The sequence below is a fragment of the Varanus komodoensis genome, unplaced genomic scaffold, assembly GCF_004798865.1.
Source record: "Varanus komodoensis strain SLA01 unplaced genomic scaffold, ASM479886v1 scaffold1, whole genome shotgun sequence".
NCBI classification, from domain to species: Eukaryota; Metazoa; Chordata; class Lepidosauria; order Squamata; family Varanidae; genus Varanus; species Varanus komodoensis.
In genome coordinates, this window is record NW_025335268.1 from 42,614,434 (window position 1) to 42,639,098 (window position 24,665).

At 39.7% G+C, this 24,665-nt stretch overlaps 1 protein-coding gene across 1 annotated transcript in view; it reads right to left on the reverse strand.

The window, feature by feature from the left end:
- Positions 1 to 18,740: 18,740 nt before the first annotated feature.
- VTA1 (vesicle trafficking 1) overlaps positions 18,741 to 24,665 on the reverse strand; it is a 29,289-nt gene continuing 23,364 nt past the window's right edge. Inside the window, exons 7-8 of the mRNA XM_044423503.1 lie at positions 23,947 to 24,027; positions 18,741 to 19,812 (exon numbers count right to left, since the gene is read on the reverse strand). Of these exons, the coding sequence (XP_044279438.1) occupies positions 19,667 to 19,812; positions 23,947 to 24,027 (227 nt within the window). The 3' untranslated portion in view covers positions 18,741 to 19,666. The remainder of the gene's footprint in view (positions 19,813 to 23,946; positions 24,028 to 24,665) is intronic.

A 24,665-nucleotide genomic window follows, 5' to 3' on the forward strand; every position in this document is an offset into this window, starting at 1 on the left:
TGCCTACAGTCTTTGAAGGGACTGGAAGGAAGAAAAGGCATGGTCAGGCACCTGGCAGAGGATCACACCCACTGACACTGGCAGAGGATCACATCCACCCAAAGGTAGCTCTGCCTCATCACCACTGTCAGCTGCCTGGCACGCTGGCCCAGACCACACTCATGGGGAAGGAAGAGAAAAGTATGCTGCTGCCGGCTTGATCACTGGCTTTCTCCATCAAGTGGTGGCAATGAGGAGAAAGGGGAGGGGGAGCAATAGCGGCCTGCAACAACGGTGCTGAGAACGTAGACTCACTGCAGGAGGGGGCCTGTGGAGGATGCTTTTCCACACCCGGAGCTGGCATTGTTCTGAGTGGAAAGACAGTGTTATGAAGTGGGAAAGTCGGGGTGAGAAGGAAGGAGTTCCCTTACTGTTCTGAAGCAGAACCAGACATGGGAGCTGTCATTTATTTACTTATTTAGAATATTAATATACCATCCTTGCGCAAAAGCCTCAGCGGCTTACATTTATTCTCTTCACTTAGACATTAGGTAATGCACTTTCACAACCAGAGCTGACTGTGTCTGTTGCAAGATAGGCAATGGGAAGGAAGGGCTTGGGAGACCCTTGGAAAACCACATGTTGAAATGCCTATGAGTTTTGATCCTCTACTGATGGCATGACACAGAGGGGTTCTGTTTAGCCATGCTCTAATGGCATAATGGCTCACCAGAAATGTGATGCTCAGAGGCAGTGAAAAAAGGGACTCTGAACCAGCCATTCTGCCCACTGGTTGTTAGGGGTATTCAGTGGGCAGGGTGGACAACTTCATGCCTGACTTGTGACTTCCCAGAGGCATTGTGCTGGCCAGTTCTGGCAAGAGGATGCTGCTTGGTCGAGGCAACAGAGCTTTTCAGAATATCTCTTCTTCAACATTGATGGCATCTGCCTACCTCAGAGACTACTGTATGAGTTTAAAGGTAGAAGGGAGAGTACACCTCACTGAAGGAGAGACAGTGTGGTGTGGAGGTTAGAGTGTGGACTGAGGAGACCCAGATTCAAGTCACTGCTCAGCCATGAAGCGCATGGGGTGACTCTGGGCTACTGTGAGGACAAGCTGGAAAGGAGGAAGACGTATGCCACTGTGGCTCCTTGGAGGAAAAGCGGGGACATGGGTTTCTTTATAGATCAAATAATAAATAAATCTGTTGGTGAACCTTACTTCTGAGTAAAGTACCACTTACAGCAGCTTTCTCTGGCCAGTATCCTCCCATTTGTTTTTCCCAGCACTCTTGAACATTGGCCGTATTGGCTGAGGCTGACGGAAGTTGAAATCAAAACATCTGGAGGACACAGGATTTAGGGATGGTTGTTGTAAGCATTTGCATTTTGAGAAATATTTTGCTGAACATGTATCTTCCTTCTCACCACCACAGTTTCCTGGGCTAGAGCAAGAACCAGGTTACATGCCAGGAGCCTCTTCTCAGTCACCCCCATTGGATGGTGGCCCTCAGCACGTGGTTGGCCACCCACGCCCTTGAGGTTGGCCCCAGCCCCTGCCACGCTATCACGTCGACAGGGCTTTGGACTGGCAGTTGTTCTGGCCTTTAGTCCTAGCCAATAGAGCTAATGGTGGTGGATGATGGCAGTTGTAGGCCAGAACATCTGGAGGGACACAAGCTGTTCATTCTTACCAAAGAATGAATGCAATCATTTGACTGTCTGTGTGGGCCAAAGGCTGCAAAGGTGAGGCATTCCCTGTTAAGCTTCCAGCTTCACCATGTCTTCTAAGCAATGGGCAGGCTTCATGCCTCAGTGCCTCCTGTGGCGATGGATGCTGCCAGCCATTGTAGCTGCAGCACCACCAAAGGGACCCCAGTCTGCCCTTGCCGGATTGTAAATGAACAAGCCATGTCAGTTTCATGCTGTAGGTAGGATACTTCCTGGGGACAGGTAATTGTCACACTACATCAAAAGCAACGCTTGCATTACTTGATGTAATATCTCTCCAATTTATCATCTTGTTTTCTGTCCAGTCCTACTTATTGGAGGGAACAATAAGTAGGATTGGATTAAGAGGTTATTAAAAAGATGGAACAATAGAGTGCTGCTACTGTATTGTGACCCTCTTAAAAACTGATTGCTGGTATGTGTGTGTGAGTATGTGTGTGACTGCCAGCATTTCTCCCAACTTCGTAAATCTTAATTACCATCATACCTGTTAATCCCAATATTTAAACCATCCTTCAGCCTTCAGAAAAGGGAAGAATATAATGGATATCAAATAAAACAAAATACACAAGCAAGTGAAATAAATAAATGATTTTCCCTGAGTAATTTCCCAGAAAGGGCAAGACAAAGGCTTTGGAGTGAAAAGGAATTGGCAACTGGGGTTTTGGATCAATTCTGTTCAGGCAGCTGGATGAAAGAATGTGGACTTTTGAAATACTTTTTATGGAGAAAAGCTCAAGTGCTAACTAGACAGTCCTAATAAATGGATGGAGTGAAGCTTTGCTTTGCTTTGCTTTGCTTTGCTTTGCTTTGCTTTGCTTTGCAAACATCTCCATGTTGGGTAGATTTTGAGCAGGAAAACAACAAGGAAGTGGGGAGGAGAAAATCATGAACACTCTCCTTGCGTGCAGTATCTTTGTTCAAAGTCACCCCGTGTGGCTTTCTGTGCCATGGGGCTCAAAGCGAGGCACTTACGCGATGTGCTGATATATTGTTGCTGGTGTAGCTCTCCAATTAGCACCATGAAGAAGGAGCTGGCAGGATGCCACTACTTACTGAAGGAATTCGTACAAGTTAGGTTGACCATCAGTGAGCTTTTCTACAGCCCTTGTGTTCCTGGGTGTGAAATGTCCCTTCCCTTTAATATGCTCCCTATGTTATGTGGTAAAAAGAGGGGAGAGGCATTATGCACCAAGACAACTCAAGATCTGCGAATACTGGTCGTTCTGTGACCTGTGAGGTTCACATTTTGACTCACTAAATGGACTAATAGACACATTCTTTTTCTTTTTGCATGTCCATGCACTTCTTTTCCCTAATGTATTAGTTTTCTGTGGACACAGTAAAGTGTTAGGAGCTATGAAAGATACAGAGATGCTGAAGTCCTACACTGCTGTTAGTCTTTGAAGATGTTCGAAACACTGCCCATTCAAGCTAGCTATAGTGGAAACCTAGACAAGAATGTTGCCTTTTAAGAACATGAAACCTGAGCTCCTCATAGTGCTCCATTCTGTGGCCAGTGTCAACAGCTTACTTCCTTGCTCTCTACTTATATATGAATTCCAGAAATATTCAAAACAAGGTAACACCTTGCACAGGTGACTGTGCATTTTGGCTAAGGATAGGCCCAGATGAAGCTTTTATTATGTAATTGCCTCATTCATGGAATGTGCTTTCTTATGTCTTCCTTCCATGTTTTCCACCATGTGTTGCATTATTTTTCTTACTGCAGAAAATCCATTAAGAAGGGAAAGAAGGAATAACTGCACAACAGTTTGCTGTGGCAATTTTATCCACAGGGTATGGTTAAAATTTCCAGGGGGTTTAATGTGTGTGTGAATCCATCTTCCCCCAAAAGGACATGACTGTTGATGGTTTGTCACTGATAGGTCCAGGAAAATGAAGAAGTTCATATTTCCCTTTCTCTTTCATGGAAAAGATCATCCCAGATGGTAACTGAGGCAACATAGATCCAAAATCAGGCCTGAATTTCAGCTGAAATGCATTCAGAAATCAGCTGAAATCAGAAAGCACCCGAGTGCTTAGAGTTGGACAGCAAGCACTCATTCAAATACCTTGCAGGAAGGGTATGTTAGCAGTAGGCTGACAATTATTCAAATCTTCCAAGCTGGAGGCACGTTTTTTTCAAGAGCTTTACTGAAGCTTTTGCATTTATCTTTGATTGGAACTGATCATCTTTTTTTTAAAAAAATGGATAAATTCAGGACCTAATGGAGGATCTGCTGGAAAGTGGAATATTTAGCACAGCATATTAGTGAGGTATTTCACTCCCATAAAGTACCATAATATAAGCCAAAGAGGCATGATTCACATAATATATCATTATTGTTATCATTATCTAATGGAAACTGGAGCTTCAAATAACGTCAAGCAGATGCATAAATGTCTCAGAAAGCAATGCTGCTGCCCTTGGAGATGAGTCCAGTTGACATATTGATAGCTAAGAAATAAAGCTACTAACACATCTTTGCACATGTTTGTAAATTGGTAGCCAGATCACTTATCCCAATCTGATGCTCTCCACATGTTTTGGACTTCAACTTCCCTCATCCCAAATGACAAAGTCAATGATCAAGAATGCTGAGAGTTGTACTCCAAAATATCTGACAGCACCAGGTTGGGAAAGGCTAAGTTCGATGACCGAACCTGGCCTCATGGTGTCTTGAAGGCGAGAAAGGTACGGACCAGAACTTAGCATGTAAGAAGTTTTTTTTCCAAATGAGTAGATAGGGCAGGACTGAGATGAAGCAAGTTGACCTGTGACAGTGGTGGCAGCTCTATCACTACATATGGCATGGAGGCTTTTGGCAACCATTGGCCTGGTTAGGTGGAAAGCTGAACTGGAGATAAATAGCCTATTCAGCATTTTGATTACATGGCTAGCTGTACTTGATCAACAATAAACACTCCAATTTTGAAGTAAGGATATCTGGTAGAAAACCTAATCTTGTCTCTGCAGATGCTTAATGGGTCCATTACTTTTAAGAACGGGAAGCTTGAAAATCCATATGATGCTAACCATGTCCCATATAGTTTCTACCAAACTGTTTTATCCACCACTGAACTCATCTGGAGTAAAAATGCTGCACTTCATAACAGTAGTAGCTGGAACTAATTTATGTTTTATGAATTCAAAATAAAATTCAAGCACATATCCATATGCTCCTATAATTAAGCCTCTTTTACAGTGGTGGAGACAGATCTATTTCTTTGAGTCCACTCAAGAACACAGCAGGAGCATGTTGCCCAAAGTCTTCTTGTGCATTTGTTTCCCACAAAAATCCTATTTTCCATTTGGACAATTTCCATGATTTCATAATGTTTCATATTAATGTTCTTAGTGGCCTTGATACCATATGGGGAAAAGTGGGACAGAGATGGCTGTAACATTGTTCTGAGAAACCTCCATTCCCATTCCATTATGTCTTATGGTGCAAGGCAGAACGGGAATGGAGAGCTCTTCCAACAGTAGTTTCAAACAGTTTCTGTCCCACTGTTCCTTAGAGCACGAAGGGGCCATTTCCAGGCATGGGAAGCTTCCAGGAATTGCCCCTTCTGCCCACCACTGAAATTGTCAGTGCCTCTGCCCAGGAGACTTCTAGAAGCTCAATTCTGCTTGCAGATTAGGTATACATTCCCCCTATGCCTTGTTCCCTAGTGAACTGGCTGCTTTCTTGATGCTACTCCAGTGGTAGCAAATTTGCCAGCAGAAGCAGCGGGTGCAGCCCAAGAGCGTCTAGAGTGACTTAAGTAAAACAACAGCACCGAGGCTTGTAGCACACTTGCAAACCCACTGGAGTCCCTCCACTTCTGATTGGCCCCATATAGACATCTCAGTAGGATGGCCACAGATGCATCAGCATTTTTGTGAAATGAGGAAATGCATTGCCAAGAAGGAGACAGATTTTACCAAAAGTGCAAATGCTAATCTATATGTATAGTGACAAATATGGAATTAATGACTCTGATTTCAGTAGAAGTGCAATACATCTCACCATAGCAGGGAAGAAATCTATTGCCTGCTTAGTTTGCTGTACAGTTGCTAGGTATAGATGGCCAACCTCAAAGCTTCTGCTGCTTTTCTGATTTCTGATGGTTCTTTATCTTTAATCCAAACTTGGACTGGCTAGTCCTCGAAACAGTTGGCTGTCTTCACTTGGCCATCCTTCTCACTCTCAGAACAAACACAAAAAACATCCACAACCAGACAGAAGGCTCATGACATTACCGATCCAAAGGTATTGTGTCTTCTCCTCCTCCTTCTCCTGCAGGACCCCAGGAGGCCTCCAAACTGCAGCAAGCCATTTAACTCCTGCCAAGGCTTGTCTTTTTTGTTTTTAAAGGAAAGGGCTTCTGTGTTAAAGGAAAGGGCTTTGCACTTGAGAAAGTGAGGCCATCTCAGAGCCACAGAAACACCCTGAAAAAACAGAAGACTGTTGCAAAGTATGCTTTCCACAGTCCCCACCTTAAAAACAAACAAACAAAAAACAGATAGTTTGTAATGGGTTACCAAGTTGCAATTTGGCAAGGACATGTTCCTGGATGGGCCCACTATACATACCAATTTGCAACTTAGTAGCTCACTGGTAACTAGTTTTAGTTGATTTTTAAAGGGGTGTGTGTGTAAAACACCTTTATTTTGTTTGGACAACACAATAAAGCACAGTGAGTGCATTAAAGCCTGTTACCAATCATGAAGGAAAATCGCTGGATTCAGACCACATATTGTGGGCTTCTAAACCACCATGGCTTAATGCATTGAATGTACCCAGCCAGGGCTTCAGTTGGGTGATGGGGAGAATGTTTTATTTATTTATTTATTTATTTATTTATTTATTTATTTATTTAAAACATTTATATCCTGTCTTATATCCAGTCAAGATCTCTAGACGGCTTACATAAAAAATAGAATGACAGTAGCAAAGACAGAAAAATCCACAACAGCGCTTGAATAGAATCACCGACAATATCTAAAAATATATTGTATAATCATTCTAACCATTAAAATTTTGGGCAAATAAAAAAGTTTTGGCCTGGTGCCAAAATGAATAGTCAGTGCCAGGCACACCTCTCTGGGGAGCAGATTCCACAGCTTTCCTGTGATTCTGCGCATACCTGGATGACTGACTCCAAAAAAAGGTGCTTCACTCCTTGACAATTTTGGTTTAGGTTTTTATCAGTTTCCCCAGGATTTTTCACATCATCATGAAACCACTGAGTAGGTCATCTTGAGAGCTGGAAAGAAATATCACCAGTATATGGATGGGTCACAGCTCTACTTTTCATCTGCAAGTGAGACAGTAACAGTGACTGGTGGTTGGGATGGATGGAGACCAATACACCAAAATCGTATCTAGATGGAGATACGAGGGGATGTTGTGTTTGCTCGGGTATTGGCATTAACCTGTTCTTCACTTTCCCAAAATGATTGGATTCATAGTCTGATGTTCATTGATCTTCTTTGTCTCCGAAGATACAAGTGATCTCCCTGGCCAGATCAAATTTGGCAGGTTAAAGTATTATGGCAGTTATGACCTACCAGGGCAGGGATAACCTTCCTTTGGTGATCTGTATCTTAATCATCTCATGTGGGCTTCCTGCAATGCATTGTCCATGAGGCTTCTTTGAAAATTGTCCAGAAACTTTAAACTGTAAGTCTGCGAACTGGCAAGACGTGGCCGCATCAGGGAGGTGCTTGGCATTGGCACCAACTCTCACTCCATTTCGAGGAGCAATTCAGGGTTCTGGTTGTGGTGATTGCCTTTCACAGCTTGGGTCTTGGGTCCTCACATGTTCCTACTCAGACTTGGAGCTATTTTTTGGAAATGCTCCTTAGAGTGTCCCTCAGAAGTAGGATGCAGGAAGTGGCTAAAGAACAGAGAAGGGCCTTTCAGTGGTGGCACAATGAGGAGAGAATTCCCTTTCAGAGAACCTACTTTGGCACTCACTTTTATATCAGTTTGATGGCAGGGGAAATCTTATCTTCCTAGGTCTTTAACATATTTTATGACCTCTTATTTATGCTTTTATGGTGTATTGTACTTTAATTAGTGCCTATTCACCAATGGAAATGGCCAGCACTTGCAGAATGGATTTTCCCTCCGTGTAGTCCCTCATATATTTGCAATGTCTGCTTTGGAGTAATTGAGGATGCTTGGCAGTAAACAGGTGAGATGTAGGTAGAAGAGGAAAGGGAAGCCCCATTGTGTGAGAGGGAGTCTAATTTCCATTACTTTATTTTCCACATTGTTTTCCCCAAATTTAAACATTTTTAAATTGTTTTGTTTTCTGCTGTGTGCTGCTCTGGGAACAGGCTATAAAAGTAGTAAATCAAATAAAAATAGAATAAATTCTCAACACCCTATGGATGTTTAGACAAAATTCTCCTGCCAGCCATGGAATCTCATTTGGGAAATGTGTCAGTGGAATATAAACATCAGACTTACTAACACTTTTCCAAAATTCTTTTGGACTGCCTTCTGCTGGAAAAAGAAAATACTGAGAGTTGAGCCCTTTGAAGCTCTTCTTCATCAGGTAAGAAAACAAACCTAGAAAGTCCACTGATCTGAAATGTTTAAATATTTCTGTGCTTAAAGCATATGCTGGTTAACATGGCAGGAAGTATTCGTTAAGTGAAGGCTAAAGCTGGGCAAAATTTCATCCCCACTTCCGTGTGACTAGTTAACCACCTTTGCAATGCATGAACTGTAAGGCTTGGTGTGAGGCGTGTGCAGACTGGCCTTTTCAATACAAAGCAGTTCTACTTTTCTTTTACAAGATGAGCTGAACTGTTGCTGCTCCAAGGCCCACTTGGGAGCTCTCAGTGACCTGGCTGCATCCTGGGGTGGGTGTGGGTGTGTGGGGGGAGTGGTCATTAATTTCTCCCCAAAGAATGCCCTTTAGAACCATATCACGACAAAGCATCATCCCAGGGGCACTAGAATTAGGCCAGGCTGCAGAGAGAAGCCAGGCCGCTACCTGAAACTGCCATGAGGCTTTTTCTGCTGTGCAAAGATGAGCAAACAAACAAACAGCGATCCCTTGTCTACTTCAGATTCTCTGGATGGTGTCCTTAAAGTGTCTTTCATTATTTATGTATCTAATAATTCAAATTACACTTAACAGAGGCTGAGTGGAGTGTGGTCTGATTCAATTCCACTTCCAGATTTAAAAGCTATTAATATTCTAGGGCTTGGAGAGCACAAATGCAGATGTTGTCACTTGCTCAGATGTAGATAAATCATGATACTCTCTAAGAATGATTTTCTTCTCCTTTATTTATTTACTTATTTATCTATCAAAAGCTTTTCTAGCCCATCCACCACTAGTGTCTTGGGCTGGCTTATAAAAAAACAAATGGAATAAAACAAATCACCACAGCATCCAACAGTTTAAGATAATAAAACCCCAGTTAAAATCAATTAAACATTAAAATGATGGGAAAATAAAATACCTGACGCTGAAATGAATATAACGTCAGCACCAGGAGAACCTCTCTTATTAATATGTATGAATGCAAGACATATGTTTGTGGGCTGTGAGAAGTATCGGGTGCTCTCAGACTGGTCCAGACAATAGTGAGCTCAAGCTGGACCCTGGGCCACAACATAGTCCCTCCCACTTCCAGTGACTACTTGGAAGCCAGCAGGTAATGGGCAGTAGCCAACAGCACCAGGGCTGGCATGTCCATTTAACAGGTATGTACACGTGTGCTCATTTTATTAGTTTTTTGTTTAAGAATGCATTATCTTTTTCTATAGCTTGGTATGTATTGATTCTACTTGCTGCCTATTCACAAGTAAATATGCTGTGCATTGGGGCATAATGATGCTATCATTTAAGTGAATTTAAAATGTGCACATGCAAAGAATATTTCTTTTTCCACTGATTTTAAATATTCTTGCTCAAAACTGATTTCAAAACTGAAATCAGGAATTGAGAAGCAGTTAAAAAGCATGGAATGAGTTGTATTCTTCAGAACTAAAGTAATACCCAAGCTTCAGCTACTGTAAGATTGTTGCATCCAAGACTGAAAATTATCCTTCTGCTCCACTCTGGTCCTCCACTCTGAGCTCATCCAAGGGTGTGATGGGGAGAGGTGTCTTCTTACTTCTTACCTTAAATTGTAGGGACCTGTCGGGGCTGAGTTAATGAAATGTTACAGGTTGCTGGTCACTGCAGAGCCTGGCCATTTTTGCGTGGCATTTTATTATGGATCAGTTATCACTCACAGATCTTAACTAAAGGGAATGGGTAATGCATCTGGGTTCTAACTCCCATTCAACCCTGAAGCTCCCTGGGTGACTTTGGGCTAGTCACTGACTTCCATCTAACCCCCTTTTACAAGGTTGTTGTGAGCATAGAGAACCCATAAAATAAAATGGGTTCCTTGCAAGAAGAAAACTGTGTATGAATCTAATAAAATAAATCTCTTAACCATTTTGCTTTTTAAATGAAGGATTCAGAGTATTTGGATTATTATTTTCCCATTTGGCTTTTCCATGTAGTTCATGCAAGTACTCATGGAAAATGTCTTCATGCAAAATGTTTGCGGTTCTATATCTCTATTCCTATGTATTTTTATTTTTAGAGAAGCTGGTTTTACCATGCTAAAGAATTTAGTGATGTCCCACCATGAACAAATTCAACACTTCAATATCTGTCGTGTCGCCTTTCATATAATTTCTTATTTGAAATTCATTGGGCATAGCCTCTGTTTTCTATCATTTCTAACAAAGCGCTATAGTGAAAAGACATGCAGTGCAGCTGACACTGAAAAACTGCAGTACATCTTCATCTTATTATCACAGATACATTGCAGAAAATAAGTAGAACATCCCATAGCAAAACCAAAGGAAAAACTGCAACCAGTAAATGGGAGGAAGAGAAATAATCTTTTCTAGCAGCGGCACAAACAAGTACTATGCAAGGCAGTTTCATTTATAGTGCTAGGACACCCCTTTTGCTTTGAAAACTTCCAGGCATCATTTCTAGGATGTCAGAAGAACATTGTACAATATGCTGGAATTGATAACAATCATACTTATTCCATTTTGTGTTAATATAACATAAGCAGTGGCTCGGAGGCAATGAACTCTGCTTGCCAATTGACATCTATCAAGGAACATGGGATGGGACAATTCTACTCCCTATAGCTCCCTGCGTGCCCTCAGAAAGTGTAGCAGGGAGTTTGGTGGTCAGATCTGTGGAGGCAATGACGGTTGCAGGGGCAAAAAGAAAAAGAGAACTCATATTGCACAAGCCTATAAGTGAAACAAGAAAGAGACAGTGCCAGAAGATGAGACTTCCAGGTTGGAAAGCACTCAAACAGTCGCTGGGGAAGAACAAAGGACAAATATGAAAAGCACTGTTGCTAATGATGCAATTGAAGTCTAGTGGCTGGTATGCACAGAGGCAAAAAGAAAGTCTGGTGCTGCACAGCATATACAGTTGGAACATGGATCATGAAAAGTATGAATCAAGGCAAACTGGAAACTGTAAAGCAGGAAATGGAAAAGTTAAACTTCACAGTACTTGGTGTGATCAAACTAAAGTGTACTGCAATGGGAGATTTTCAGTAAGACAAATAGAGTTTTGTACTCTGGGAATGAAGAATTTCAGAAGAAAAGGAGTAACTCTAATACAGAGGCAGTCAAAAACTATAATACAAAGCTTGACTTTAAAAAAATCAATCGAATGTGTGGAAAACCCATCAATATAACCATTACTCAAGTCAATGCTCCAACAATGGAAGGAGAAATTAAAAACTTTTATGCAGGTATCCAAGAGGAAACTGTCAACACCTCCCAAAAATGACATGCTGATAGTTATAGGAATGCAAAAGTAGGAAACAAAGCATATTTGTTTATTATGTTGTATTCTGTCCCATAGGCCAAGGGCATAATCAAATTGTTGTACCTGACTCCCCAGGATCCTGATATAATAATATCTATCAGCTTGCTCAGGCTTCAGATAGGCATGACTCCTCTAGGCTTCAGATAGGCATGCTCAGGCTTCAGATAGGCATGACTCCTCTAGGATTCAGGATAGGCATGACTCCCCTAGGCTCCAGATAGGCATGACATGGCCAAACACTAGAATAATCAAACTGTCTCAGGGTATGCATGATAGGCTTAGCTCTCCTAAGCTCTAGCCCATTCAAATGTCTAGTAACTGCCTCAGAGAATTCCCCTCGGAAAGTGGAAAGAGCTTACCTACAATGTAATGGACAAAGATTGCTTAGAAGGTGTAAATTAAAAGATAAAACTTACTGCTAACCAAATCTGCTTTTGTATATCGCTTGCTTAACTGCTGCTGTGTGATTCTGTAACTCGCCATTGTCGCCATTGTTCTGATTTCTGCCAAAAACTGATGGTATTGTTTCCCATTTACCGAAAACTCACTGTGAAGCTATAAAAACCTCATTCCAACTCCATTCGGGGCGGCATTCTAACCATGAATGTTGGCCCCTGCAGGAAATCCTGCAGGTAATTAAACTCCTCTTTATTTTACCATCCGGTCTCTGGTCTCATCTGTAACACCACGGGTTACAACACAAATGTTGGGTGAAAGTTTGTGCTGAGAAATGAAGCAGAAGAATGTCTTAGAGAATTCTGTGAAGCCAATAATCTGTTTATTGCAATTATGTACTTCAGTCAATCAATCAATCAAATGACTGTACAGATGACTGATACAGAAATGAAATAGACTGCATAATTGGAAGTAGTTATGTTCTCAATGCTGAAACTAGACCAGGAATAGATTATGGTAATGACCAAGAACTATTACTATTAAAAACAGAAAAGCTGAAAAACATCACTAACAAAATCATAGTGCCAAAATAAAAATTAAATACAACTTTTTTTAAATCCATTGTTGTAAACCTCCCAGTGAACTTCAGTTTTGGGGTGGAATAGAAATGAAAAACAACAACTACAACAACATTCTTCAGGAATTTAAACTTCATTCAAAGAACAGGTTTGCATTTGTGAACGCAACTGACTATGACCCAGAATTGTGGGTTGAAACTAGAGATATTGACAGGGAAGAAAGCAAAAAGAAAAAGGAAAAAAGCCTAGATGGATAACAGAAGAACCACAATTGCTCAGGACAGGCAAAAAACAAAAAAGTTGACAGAACTAACGTCAGAATCCTGAATGCAACTTCGCAGTGACTGTCGAGTAGAGTAAAAACCAAAAACCCACGACAATGGCAGTGGTCAGTGCAAAGAAATAGAAGATAATAGCAAAAGAAGAAAAACAAGAGTATTTTTTTCTAGAATATTCAAGCAATCAAAGGGAAATTCAAACCTAGTTAGGAATGCAGAAAGGCCAATGGAAAACACTCTGTCTGATCAGGATAAAATAAAGAGGGCAGAAATAATGTATGACAGAATTGTATACTAGAGATAAAAGGCTGGCAGAAGAAACCTATGAAGAAGAACCACAGTGTTAGAAAGTGGAGTGAAAGCTGCTCTGAAAGTACTTGGAAGCACCCAGATAGGATACCAAAAGAACCAGCTGCAGATACTGAATTGGTCTAATCCTAACATGAATATGCCAACAAATATGGAGGAGGCAGAATGGACCACAGGCTGGGAATGTTCCATATATATAGATGGATATTTGCATCTCCAAGAAAGGGGATGCTGAGGAGTACAGGACTAAAGGATCATTGCCCTAATTCCTAATGTGAGCAAATTGATGCTCAAGGTGTTTCAACAAAGTATTTTGTCCTATATGGAGTGAGAATTGCCTGCTGTTCAAGCTGGATTTTGAGAAGAAAAAGGCATTTGAGATCATATTTTAAATATATGTTGGCTAATGGAGTGTCCCAAAGTATTTTAGAAAATCCATCTCTACTTTCTAGACTACAGTTTGATTGTGTGGATCAACTACAGATGGTTCTTTATGAAATGGGCACTTAATTTTCCTGATGTGTAGCCTGCATCATGGACAAGTAACTACTGTTAGGATAGAAAATGGAGAAATTGAATGGTTTTCCATAGGCAAAGTGTTAGACAAGGGTGCTTTTTATCTCCCTGTTTGGTCAATCTATATGCAGAACATATAAGAAAAGCTGGACTAGGATCAGAAGAAAAATGAGTGGAAATTGGTGGAAGACAATAATTTAAGATACACATATTGCTTGCAGAAAGTTGCACTGAATTTAAATAGTTCTTGAGGAAAGTGAAAGAAGAAAGTGGAAAAGGAGGAGTGCAACTGATCACTAAGAAAACAAAAACAGTGATTATGCATATTAAAGTTGACAAGAAACTGAAATTGTGAGAGATTTTGTGTATATTGGCTCAATAATCAATTTAAATGGAGACTACAATGAAGAAATTTGAAGAAGACTGAGACTTGGAAGGCAGTAATGAAATCCTGTGTTTAGAATTGCTGAGCAAAGCTGTCCAGGACAGGATGTTTTGGAGGGTACTCATTTACAGGGTTGCCCATAAGTTGAAAATGATTTAACCCATCCAGAGAGCCCTGAGGCAATTGTGAACATATACAAAAGTGCCAAATAAATAAATAAATGATTACTTGAAAGGAACACAGTGCACAAGCAGAAATCCACTCTTACATAACTAGATTTCACCATATGTAGTAAAATAAACAAAATTAATAGTTAATGGATTAATTAATATGTAGGAAGTATTGTATTAGAAATACAAAATGTTTATTTATTTTATTTATTTAAAATTTTTCTATGCCATCCCATTACTAAAACTCTCTGGACAGCTTAGAAAGAACAAAAACCAAAGAGCAAAGAAACCATAATAACAACAAACAACACAATGTTGCAGTATGAAGTGTTCCATTTCCAAATTATATCTAGTCTGCCACACCTATTTCCAGGACACACTATTCTACTCCTTCTTCCCACTGGGTTTCTACCTCTTCCTACAATCTATAGTGTTCCTTTCTTGTTGTTTTTGTGGTTGTTTAGTTTTATGATTTAAACCAAACCAAAGGCATTAGCTAGGTGGGTGATATAAAAATGTAATAAGCAAAGTGAGGCAAAGGCGAAATCTAAATAAATATACTTGCACAAAGGGCAGATGGCTCCACCAGGAAACCGTTAATGCCTAAGAATAGAAGTGTGAAAATAATGTATACAACTGCTCACTCCGTGGCCTATCTTTTTCACATACAAGAAAACAGCTGCTGCGAATGTACAGCTATAGCAGCCACAGACTCTGCTTCTTGTAATCTGATTGAAAATTTACTCATGGACTGCTGACTGACTTTTTCTGGGAGTCTTGCTCTGTCCATTTCTACTGAAATCTGAAATGATACCCCTTGATGAGAAATTGGTGCTCCTAATCAGCCTTGATATCTGAGGGATGGCCTTCTCCTGTATCAACCGCCTGTGTTAATCTGAGACCATATTGCATGTTTTATCACACACTATCATGAGATGGTGGAAGCATGGAACAGAGCCTTTTTGGTTGCAGTTGGGAATTCCCTCCCAAGGGAGATTAGACTAGCCTGATCCTTCATGCCTTGTGCGGGTACGGGGAATGGACATTTTATTCCATCTGGTTTTTAATGGTGTTTAGGTTGAAATTTTAGCTATGATCTGTTTGAATGCTTTGCCTTCATTGCTATCTTCAGGCTTTGTAAAATGCCTTAGGTGCCCTGTTTAGAGTTGAAAGTATAGAAATACCTGTAGAAATCTATAAGAAATTTCCTGGGATATTAAGGGACTAAGGTTAAACCCATGCAAATGTTTGGTTCTCTTGCTGCATCACATATCTGGGACACTCCAAACAGAAAGAATTGAATATAAGACAACTTGGAAGTGGTGCCAGTGTGCTCACCAATGTGTCTTGTTGCTTGCCAACGAATACTGTTTCCCTTTTTTTTAAAAAAAATAGGTTGGCAAGATGTAAAGCCGTGTTCTACCCTCTAGCTCATCTTGCTTGGGTTCAAAAGAGTGTTTCAAAGCTCATACCTGGGAAATGGTCATGCCTACCATGGCAGCCATTTTGTGAGAGTGCTCACAAAAACTCAAAAATTCAAACACTGACCCAGAAATTTTGAGACTCCTAGCTTAGGAATTAGTAGCTCTGAGTGCAATCCTCCGACACAACTGAATAATTTTTGTCATTAATATCAATTATTCAATTATGCATTGCAGGGGTTCCATTCCTACTTGACTGGCCAATTCCAGAAGGTAGTGCCCCGGGCTTATTGTTCTTTGCCCTGGTAGTTATGCCTTGGGGTGCCACAGGGTTCCATTTTATCTTCTATGCTACTCAACATCTACATGAAACTGCTGGGGGAAGGTATCTGGAGGTATGGGCTGAGGTACCATCAATGTGTGGATAACACTCAGTTCTACCTCTCTTTCCCATCTTTACCTTTATATTTTCCCAGTATTTGAATAGTTAACTTTTTGAGTTTTAATATTGCATTTATCCTGTACCTTTGTTATAGCTCTATGCTGATACAGTTGCAATTGCTGTGGTTTTATTGTCTTACTTGATTTTTCCCTCTTTCTGACTTGTGTTTTTAACTTTTGTTAACTGCCCAGATAGCCTTGGTTCTTGGGCAGTATAAAAACTAAATAAAGAAAATTCATTTTGATAAATGTAACTATGCTTTTTCAGAAAAAGGAAAAAAAAATATACCCAAAGCAGTTATCAATATAAATGACTAGAACAAATTCTGACATTAAAAAGCATATCAAACACAATAAAATAATAGGGCAACATTGCAACCAAGGGATGCAGAATCAAGCTTTGCAACTTTTGGAACACACGTATTTTATTCTTGCTAAGTGATCCCTTTACAGAGTAGACTTCTCTGTATAGCTCCATTTGGTTATAGGTATATACCACTAAGCCAAGAGTATAGTGTAACTATCAGGAAGTGAAAACAAAGTTGTTTGACATTTGATATGAAAACAAAACACACCACATTCTTTAAGCCATTTTTTGAGTTTAAATAGAATAACTCACAGAGTGTGGGGAAAGGAAATTAGCTCAGGCTGTTTTCTGTTGCAGCCTATCAACAGGTGTGCATTTTTCATCATTGGACAACAGCACCCATTTAGACATTCTCCCAGCCAGGTGGAAGCTACCTCTCCATAAACAGCACCTGTGCAGCAACAGAAAATGGTGTCAATTCATAAATGGTGAAATTCGTGTTCAGCCTTACTCTTTGTGGTCGAACCCATGAGCTGCACGAGAATGACTAACATTTGGCTGGGAAAGGTTCTTAGAGACACCAACCTGTAATTCTGAAAGATTTAAGCCAGTAAATGTGGTCTTCAGTGCAGGATTGGGCAACTTGTGTCTCTTGAAATTTTTGGCCTACAACCCTCATCCTGCTCACTGCTGGCTACGGCTGCTAGGAGTTAGAGTCCAGTATCTGGAGAGCCACAAGTTTCCCTTATCTGCTTTAATGGCTTGAAGTGCCAGAAGATGAGCAGCTCAACCAATGCTCTTTGTGAGTTAGCTACTTACTAGCACCAGGAGGCCACATAATAGAATACAAATCCAGTTCGCAGCTGTTATCTCCTAAAATAACCCTATTGTATGACTATCACCCACAGTTAGTGATATGCTTGTCTTCCAGTGCCAAGCTCCACCACAAATACCACCCTAGATCAGGCGAAGAGGCTGGTCACTGTGGAAAATACAAATCTGGCATCCAAAATGGTTGCCAGTGTGGTGTAGTGGTTAAGAGCATGGGACTGGGACTCAGGTAATCTGGGTTCGAGTCCCCGCTCGGCCATGGAGCCAACTGGGTGACTTTGGGCCAGTCAGAGACTCTCAGCCTAACCTACCTCACAGGGTTGTTGTTGTGGGGATAAGATGGAGGAGAATGATGTAAGCTGCCTTGAGCCCTTTGTAGGAAAAAGGCAGGATATAAATCAGGAAAAAAATGGTAATATTAAAACAAAACAGTGGCAGAACACTTCAGCTTCTCAGGATACTTACCTTAAACTGGTCATTGTGAAAGGAGATTAGAGGGAGAGACTTCTGAATTAGAATTCATCAACAGCTTTTAATTGTATCACCAGAAAACAAGTAGAGATAAAGAGCCTTTAAAAATAAAAATCTTACATGTGTTTACCTGGTACCAGAATGTTAGTACAACTGCACTGTGAAAAACCAGTTAATATGAGGTTCTGCTATTTTCTTTCTAAATGTAGGAGTGGGTTTTACTAATAGAAATACCAGCATCTTTAAGGTTCTGCTATTTCAGAAGAAAATCCATAGCTGTGGATATATAGCTACTGATCTAGCTGTGTATTAAATGAAATTTCTAGAAGGGTATGACTGACACAGCACCTTTCAGGTGAAAAGTGTTTAAACAAACCTATTCTACATGAAAAGTTCAAGATTATATAGAATATAATCCTCTAGAACAGGGGTCCTCAAACTTTTTCAACAAGGGGCCAGTTGAAAGGCGGCGGTGACAGGCACGGGCCGGTGAGGTGAGGGTGTCCATGGGCACAGGATGGTGAGGCAGTGGCAGTGATGGGCGCACGTGTGCGGTGAGGTGGTGGCGGCAGCTTGCTCGCTTGGAAATCTCATTGCATTAACCCTCACAACTATTTTCTAATTTTGCAAGCTTTCCGGGATTTATCTGGATGCAAAACAGAACTTTGCTAACTTTGCTAAACTGAACAAATTGATAGCTGTACTCATGGAGAGAACAGAAGAGTATCAAAGTGAGTCCTCTGAATGACACACAATTCAGGCAAATGAAACATAGTGAAAGAACAGCATGTGTTAGCCAAGGATAACAACCAATCTTCATTTTTACAGTAGCAGCCACTGCAAACACAACTGGTAATATTTCTTGAAGGGAAATGGGTTTTTACAACTGCTTGTGATACATTAGGTCAGGGTTGGGCATTTTGTAGTTTTCTAGAAACAACTTTCATTATTCCTGACCATTGACCATCCTGCTTGGGGCCAGTGAGAAATGAAGCCATTTTCTTTCTATTAGGATTTGAGGTACCATACAAACAATTAGTTCATCACAAAATTACAGTGAGTACTGAACATTTTTATTCACTGTTAAAACAGGATTAGATAAATAATTCAACAACACATGTGAAGGGTCCGATACATTTTAATGGAGTCTACAATCCAGTATTAGTTTGAAAATTTTAAATTCATGTAGTAATCTTACTATTTGGCAATAGATACAAATAAAAATACCCCTCCCCACAAACTGCTCAACATGATAGTCCATATATTACATTAGAAACAGTCTCTAAGTTTTAGAACTAAATGGAAATACTCTCAAAGCTCAGGATGTCTGGAGCTGGGCTTAGACATCAGATGTATTTTTCTTTTCCCTAAAAAATGAAATAAAACCACACAGAGAAGGGAAAAAACAAAACAAAACCACAACAGATCATACAGCTTCTGGAAGTGCTGGAATCAGGAACCAACTATGTTTTTTTTCCTGAAGTATAACTTGAAACCTGCCTACTTTTCTAGCTTATTTTAACAGTTCCTAAGTAAACTCCCTTTGCTGTAACGTTAACATACGTTATACTGCTTGTTTCCAGATTATCTGAACATTACCTTTAAAACCATGATGTGTTTCCAACAGTTTTATTTGGTATTGTGACTAATTCCAATTACACATTTAAACAGATAATTGCCATCCCCCACTCACATCAGAGCAACTGCTGGGGCATTCTGCAGTACTAGACTAGAACTGTTTAGAACTGGTGTCTTGAATTCAAACCTTAGATGGTTCATGCTCCTGTTAAGAATGAAGCTGCTGGCCATAGCTCCAGACAAGGCTATTGAAAAAAATCAGTACAGAGACACAGATTTTGTTTTCCAGTCTGAAATCAAAAGCTTTTGTGCAACTGTGTGTTTCCTGACAGGTTGAAGGTAGGAGAAATGGACTGTTAGTTCTTTAGGCATAAGTCATGAATCTGGAGGACAAAGGCGTCATTCACTGCCTGTAGTCAGTAACTTGAGGGCTTTCTGTAAATTCTGAACAGCAGTGCTCACATCTTCGTATTGCAGAGCACTGCCAGCATATTTGCAATATTTCTGGGCCTTGGCAAAGTCTTCGGCAGTCAAACGAATTTCCCCTGTGAAAATAAAGATAGATGACTAAGATTCAGGGTCACTACAGTATGCACACATTTACTTAACCGCTTGGAATGGTTTGCCAATATCAGTGGTGAATGCTAAAGATGTCTGATACGCTTTATGGGTAAGCCAATACTTTGAGAGAGATTTGCCCTTTATCTGAAGTCACTAAGGAAAGCTTTTAAAAAAATCCAGTCAGTTAAGGGTAATCATGTTACAATCTGCACAACAACAAGGACAATGCCTCATGCGTTAACCTTACATTTCCTTTCCCCCAACTCCAGCATGGAACACAACTAAGCCCATTCATGCTGCCTCCGTATCATTTGTCTAAATACGGGAACATCCCTTGTTACGAGATACACCCAATCCCCAATGAAAGATGCATAGACTGTCACATTTTCTTTTTCTTGTCAGGAGAAAGATAGCCAAACATGTCCTTGGTATTATTAATGCAACAGTGAATTATTACGAACGGTGAAATCTTTTCACTTATATTTTTAAAAAAAGGCAAACAGGAGGTATGGATGCACTTTTAGTAAATCTATACAAGAAGGCTGATTCTCCAGATGCAAAGCAGAATAAAATGTAATATATATCTTAACATATAGTATGGCATAAAGCAGAGGATTTGAATTAGCTTTTTCATTTCTGTTTAAAGAAGGGGAAAACTTTTTTGAGAGAAAAATGATTAACAGTATTCCTGCTTGAGAGCAAAATACCTTTTGGAAATAAGAGCCTCTTTAACTTTAAAAGGTTTGCTTTAGCTGTAACAAGCCAGTCCCCGAGTTACAAATGTCCATGTTATGAACAACCTATACTTATGAATGATCTCCCATAAAGCCTATTAACTTAAAAATATTACAGCAGAAAATCATCATCATCATCAGAGAGGAGACACAAAAGGGAAGAGAGGGAAGGTCTCCAAAGCATCATCATAGAGAGAGAGGAAGTGAAAGGGGAGAGAGGAGACTTCCAAAGGCTGCCTTCCTGCCCTGCCCATCTGGAGAGGGAAATCTCAGACATTTTCTTGCTGCAAAGAGGAGGCAGTGTTAAGTTTGGGTGGTGGTGTGTGTGTGGGTAGAGATATTACTGGGTTTTTTTTTCAGTTTCATGAGGATCCTGTGTGCCTAATCCCTGCAAATGTGAAGGACCAATTATACACAATCTGACTTAGATACAATTTTGACTTAAAGATGAGTTTCTATTTTCTCAGGAATAAAACATTTTCATAATCCTGGGGCTGTCTGTATATCATCTGGTTGTGTTACGTTTGTATAAACCATACTGGGTTCACGCTTGTCTGAAATAGTAAAGTGAGTGCCAGGAAAAAACGTTTTATAAAACCCATAAAAACGGTCTTTTGCTGTCATGCCCCCTCCCTTATCCATTGGCTGAACTGCTGTAACATCATGGAATATGCAAAAAAACGTTCTACCTGCTGAGTGGCAAGCAGTGCCAATAAAGTATTAATGGACTATTTCACATCTGTGACTGCATTAATATATTATGCTTATTGCAATATTCTGCATATTGATGAGCAAGAAAAGCTTAGATATTCTATGAATTGTTATTCAGAAGGTTTGCTGCAGAAACAGATTTTCTTTTCTTTTGGAATGGTCACATACAAGGCTGGAGAATCCAAATAAACCAGGGTGGGCACATTAACTTAAAATTTTTGTTGTATTTATAATTTGTCCTGTTCCCAGGCCTTTGAACTAGCAACACTATGTTAAGATGCATCTTACAAATGCTGAAATCCAGCAGTTATATCCCCCTAATCCTAGCCATCAGCTTAAAAAGTGTCCTACACAGCTTTTGGAAGATGGTCATTTAAACTTAAATCTCCAAGGACAATAGTATTATCCTCTGTTGCACAATTCCTATCTATGTTCTAGATTCCTAATGAGAGTAAGAGTCCTATTTTTAAACATAATACAATAAAAATTTATTACATGTTCCTAATTTATGTATCTGCAATATGATTTTCATATCATGTACACAAAAACCAGTAAATTATTTCAAGTATGTTGCAGGATTTTATATGTAAATTTTATAAGCACTCCCATTCCTAACTTGACTAAGTTGACCTTGGAAGTTGATCCGACAAACATTTTCAATTTATTTATTTACAGCTTTTCCATTCCGTCCCCTACAGAATGTCTCAGGACAGCTTGTAATTCAATCACAATCGGGTATGGTCAAACATTCCATGATGTTATAATAGAAATGCTTGAAGTATTGGCCTGTTGACTACCCTACAGCAATGGTTTTTTAAAACTCACACTTAATTTGGTTTGGATTTTAGGTCGCTGTTGGCTTTGTTATGCAGCATAATCCTGTACAAGTTTACTTGGAAGTAAGTCCCACTGTATTCAATGAGGTTTTCCTTCTGAGTTTATTTAGCGCAGCAGCCTTATTTTTTTTTAACAAAACTGTTAGCAACAAGCTTATCTTTGTGTTTCAAAGACAAGAACTATTCAAGTTTATAGAAGCCTTAGCAATACTGGCAAAAGTTCTAATTTCTTATAATTTTTAGTTACTTGAACTCTTATACAATGAACTCTTAACCAATTCACTTTTGTAATTAGTGTAAGTTCCAAAAATGTTGATAATTATTTGTTCTAATGAAGTTAATGATTCAAAGATTTCTTTCCATGAATACAAGTAGTCTTCCTTTGCTGGAAGGGCTTTCTGTTGAAGGAAGTTCCATTGGATTTTGGAAGGGAAACTTTGGATCCAGCCCAATATATTTGAAGAGTCAATTGGCCAAATTTTGTTTTGAATCAGCCAACTGCTTAATTCTACCTAAAACTTGGAAAGGTATCCAGTACAAGGTTATTTTTGTTAGTGTATTTTGTACATTCTAGAAAATATGAAGCATGCTTCAGTCTGACTTATTTTAACAAAAGTCAAGTATGTCTGCTACACACAATAACCATTTCATCACTGCATTAATCCTCACACAAATTGTTCTGGTGGATCATCATCATCATATTCTGCGTATTCCTAGTACTGGGACTCAAGGTAGCATACAATATTAAAAACCTACACATTAGATATCAAATCTATAAGATTTATTATTACTAATTACATTTCTATACTGCCCATAGCTGATGCTTTCTGAGAGGTTCGCAACATTAAGTCAGCCACCCAGATTTCAGCTTGGCCTAACTGGCTTAACTTCCAAGATGAGGCAGTACTAGACACTTCAGGATATATGGAAGGTTTTTTAAAAAGCAAATTTAAACTTTATTAAAGTATTACAGAGCTTACAGTTGCAAAAGGTGACCCAACATCCGTTACCTGTTGAATGTATAAATCCACATTTTACTTCTAAGGTTTGGTCAATGGTGACCTCCCTCCCTTTGAAAAACACAGCAAAGGACATTTTGTTTTTCATATGATGATGCCAAAAGCAACTTAAAAATCATTCTTTAGCAAACAGCCAAGGCATCAGTCCAGTATTCAACTGATTCTTTGGAATGAAGCCTAAATTAACCAATCTAATCTTATTTTTACAGTACCTACTCTATTACATGTACTGTTGGCAACAGGCCTTATTATTATTCAGGCGTACTTCAGATACTAATATAGTAACATTTCAGGAAAGGGTTTACAATTATTTGTAAATGAGAGAAAGAAAACTGGAATTATTTTTTTAAAGATTTAGTATACATGGAAGTTGCTTTTAACCTACATTATTTGAAAGAACTAAATTCTGAAATAGTGAAAATATTGACACGGACAAGGCTGTGCCTTGTATAGCCTGGAAGAAGTCAGACCCTTTATACATCCAAGGATAATATTAGTATAGTGGCTATATTCATTACTGCAATGTAACACCAGAGTTAAGTTCCGCCAATAATGAATCTTTCAGCTAAACAGTTAGGAACCTGATAAAGACGCTGAAAATGCATTTAGAGTCAAGATAAAGGAATCTGTATAACAAGGAAGAAAAGTTGTTTAAAATGAACATTGTTTTTTGGAAAAAAATGGCTCCACACTTAACTCCACTCAGGTTATCAAATGTATTTATAAATCAAACTTTTATCCAAAAGCAGTAGCTGTATTTGCCAGTGGCTGCAAAAACAGAGACTAGGGGTACCATAAAAGGGGAAAAAACCCCTTACCTGCAGGCTGGACATTATAAAGTGAAGGATCTACTATCGGAACATTCTGAGGAGCAGGTTGAATTGTATTGCTTGTCCCACCTGTGAGGAACACAGAGAAATTAAACTTGCATGCATTCTGCCCATACTTTACAGGGACCCTGTAAAGCAAACAGAAATGAGCATAAATGTTGTACGCCGCTTGATGTTGTAAGCCGCCCCTAGGCCTCAGCAAGGGGCGGCATAGAAATGTTTACAGAGAGCGCGAGCGAGCGAGCGAGCGAGCGAGCGAGCAAGCAAGCAAGCAAGCAAGCAAGCAAGCAAGAAAGAAAGAAAGAAAGAAAGAAAGGCTTATTTCCAGAACAGGGCAGATCAACTAAGTTTGCAGCAGGGAGACAGCCTGATCTCTTCCATTCTGGAAACTAGCATTTCTGCTTGTTTCTGTAGCTTTTTTAGGGAGCATCAGCTTCTTGTTGCATCAGTGGTGGGTCCCACTGGTACAACAGAAATTGTGCGAATGTAGTAAATCATATGCAAATCCAGGCTGAGAGGATAAATGGAAAAAAATGGAAAATACAGTGGTACCTTGGCTCACGAACTTAATCCGTTCCAGGACTCTGGTCGTGACCCAAATTGGTTGTGAGCCAAGTTAAATTTCCCCATAAGGTTCAATGTAAATAAGGTTAATCCATTCTGTAACCATTTTTTAAATCAGAAAAATGTGAAACAAAGTGACAACA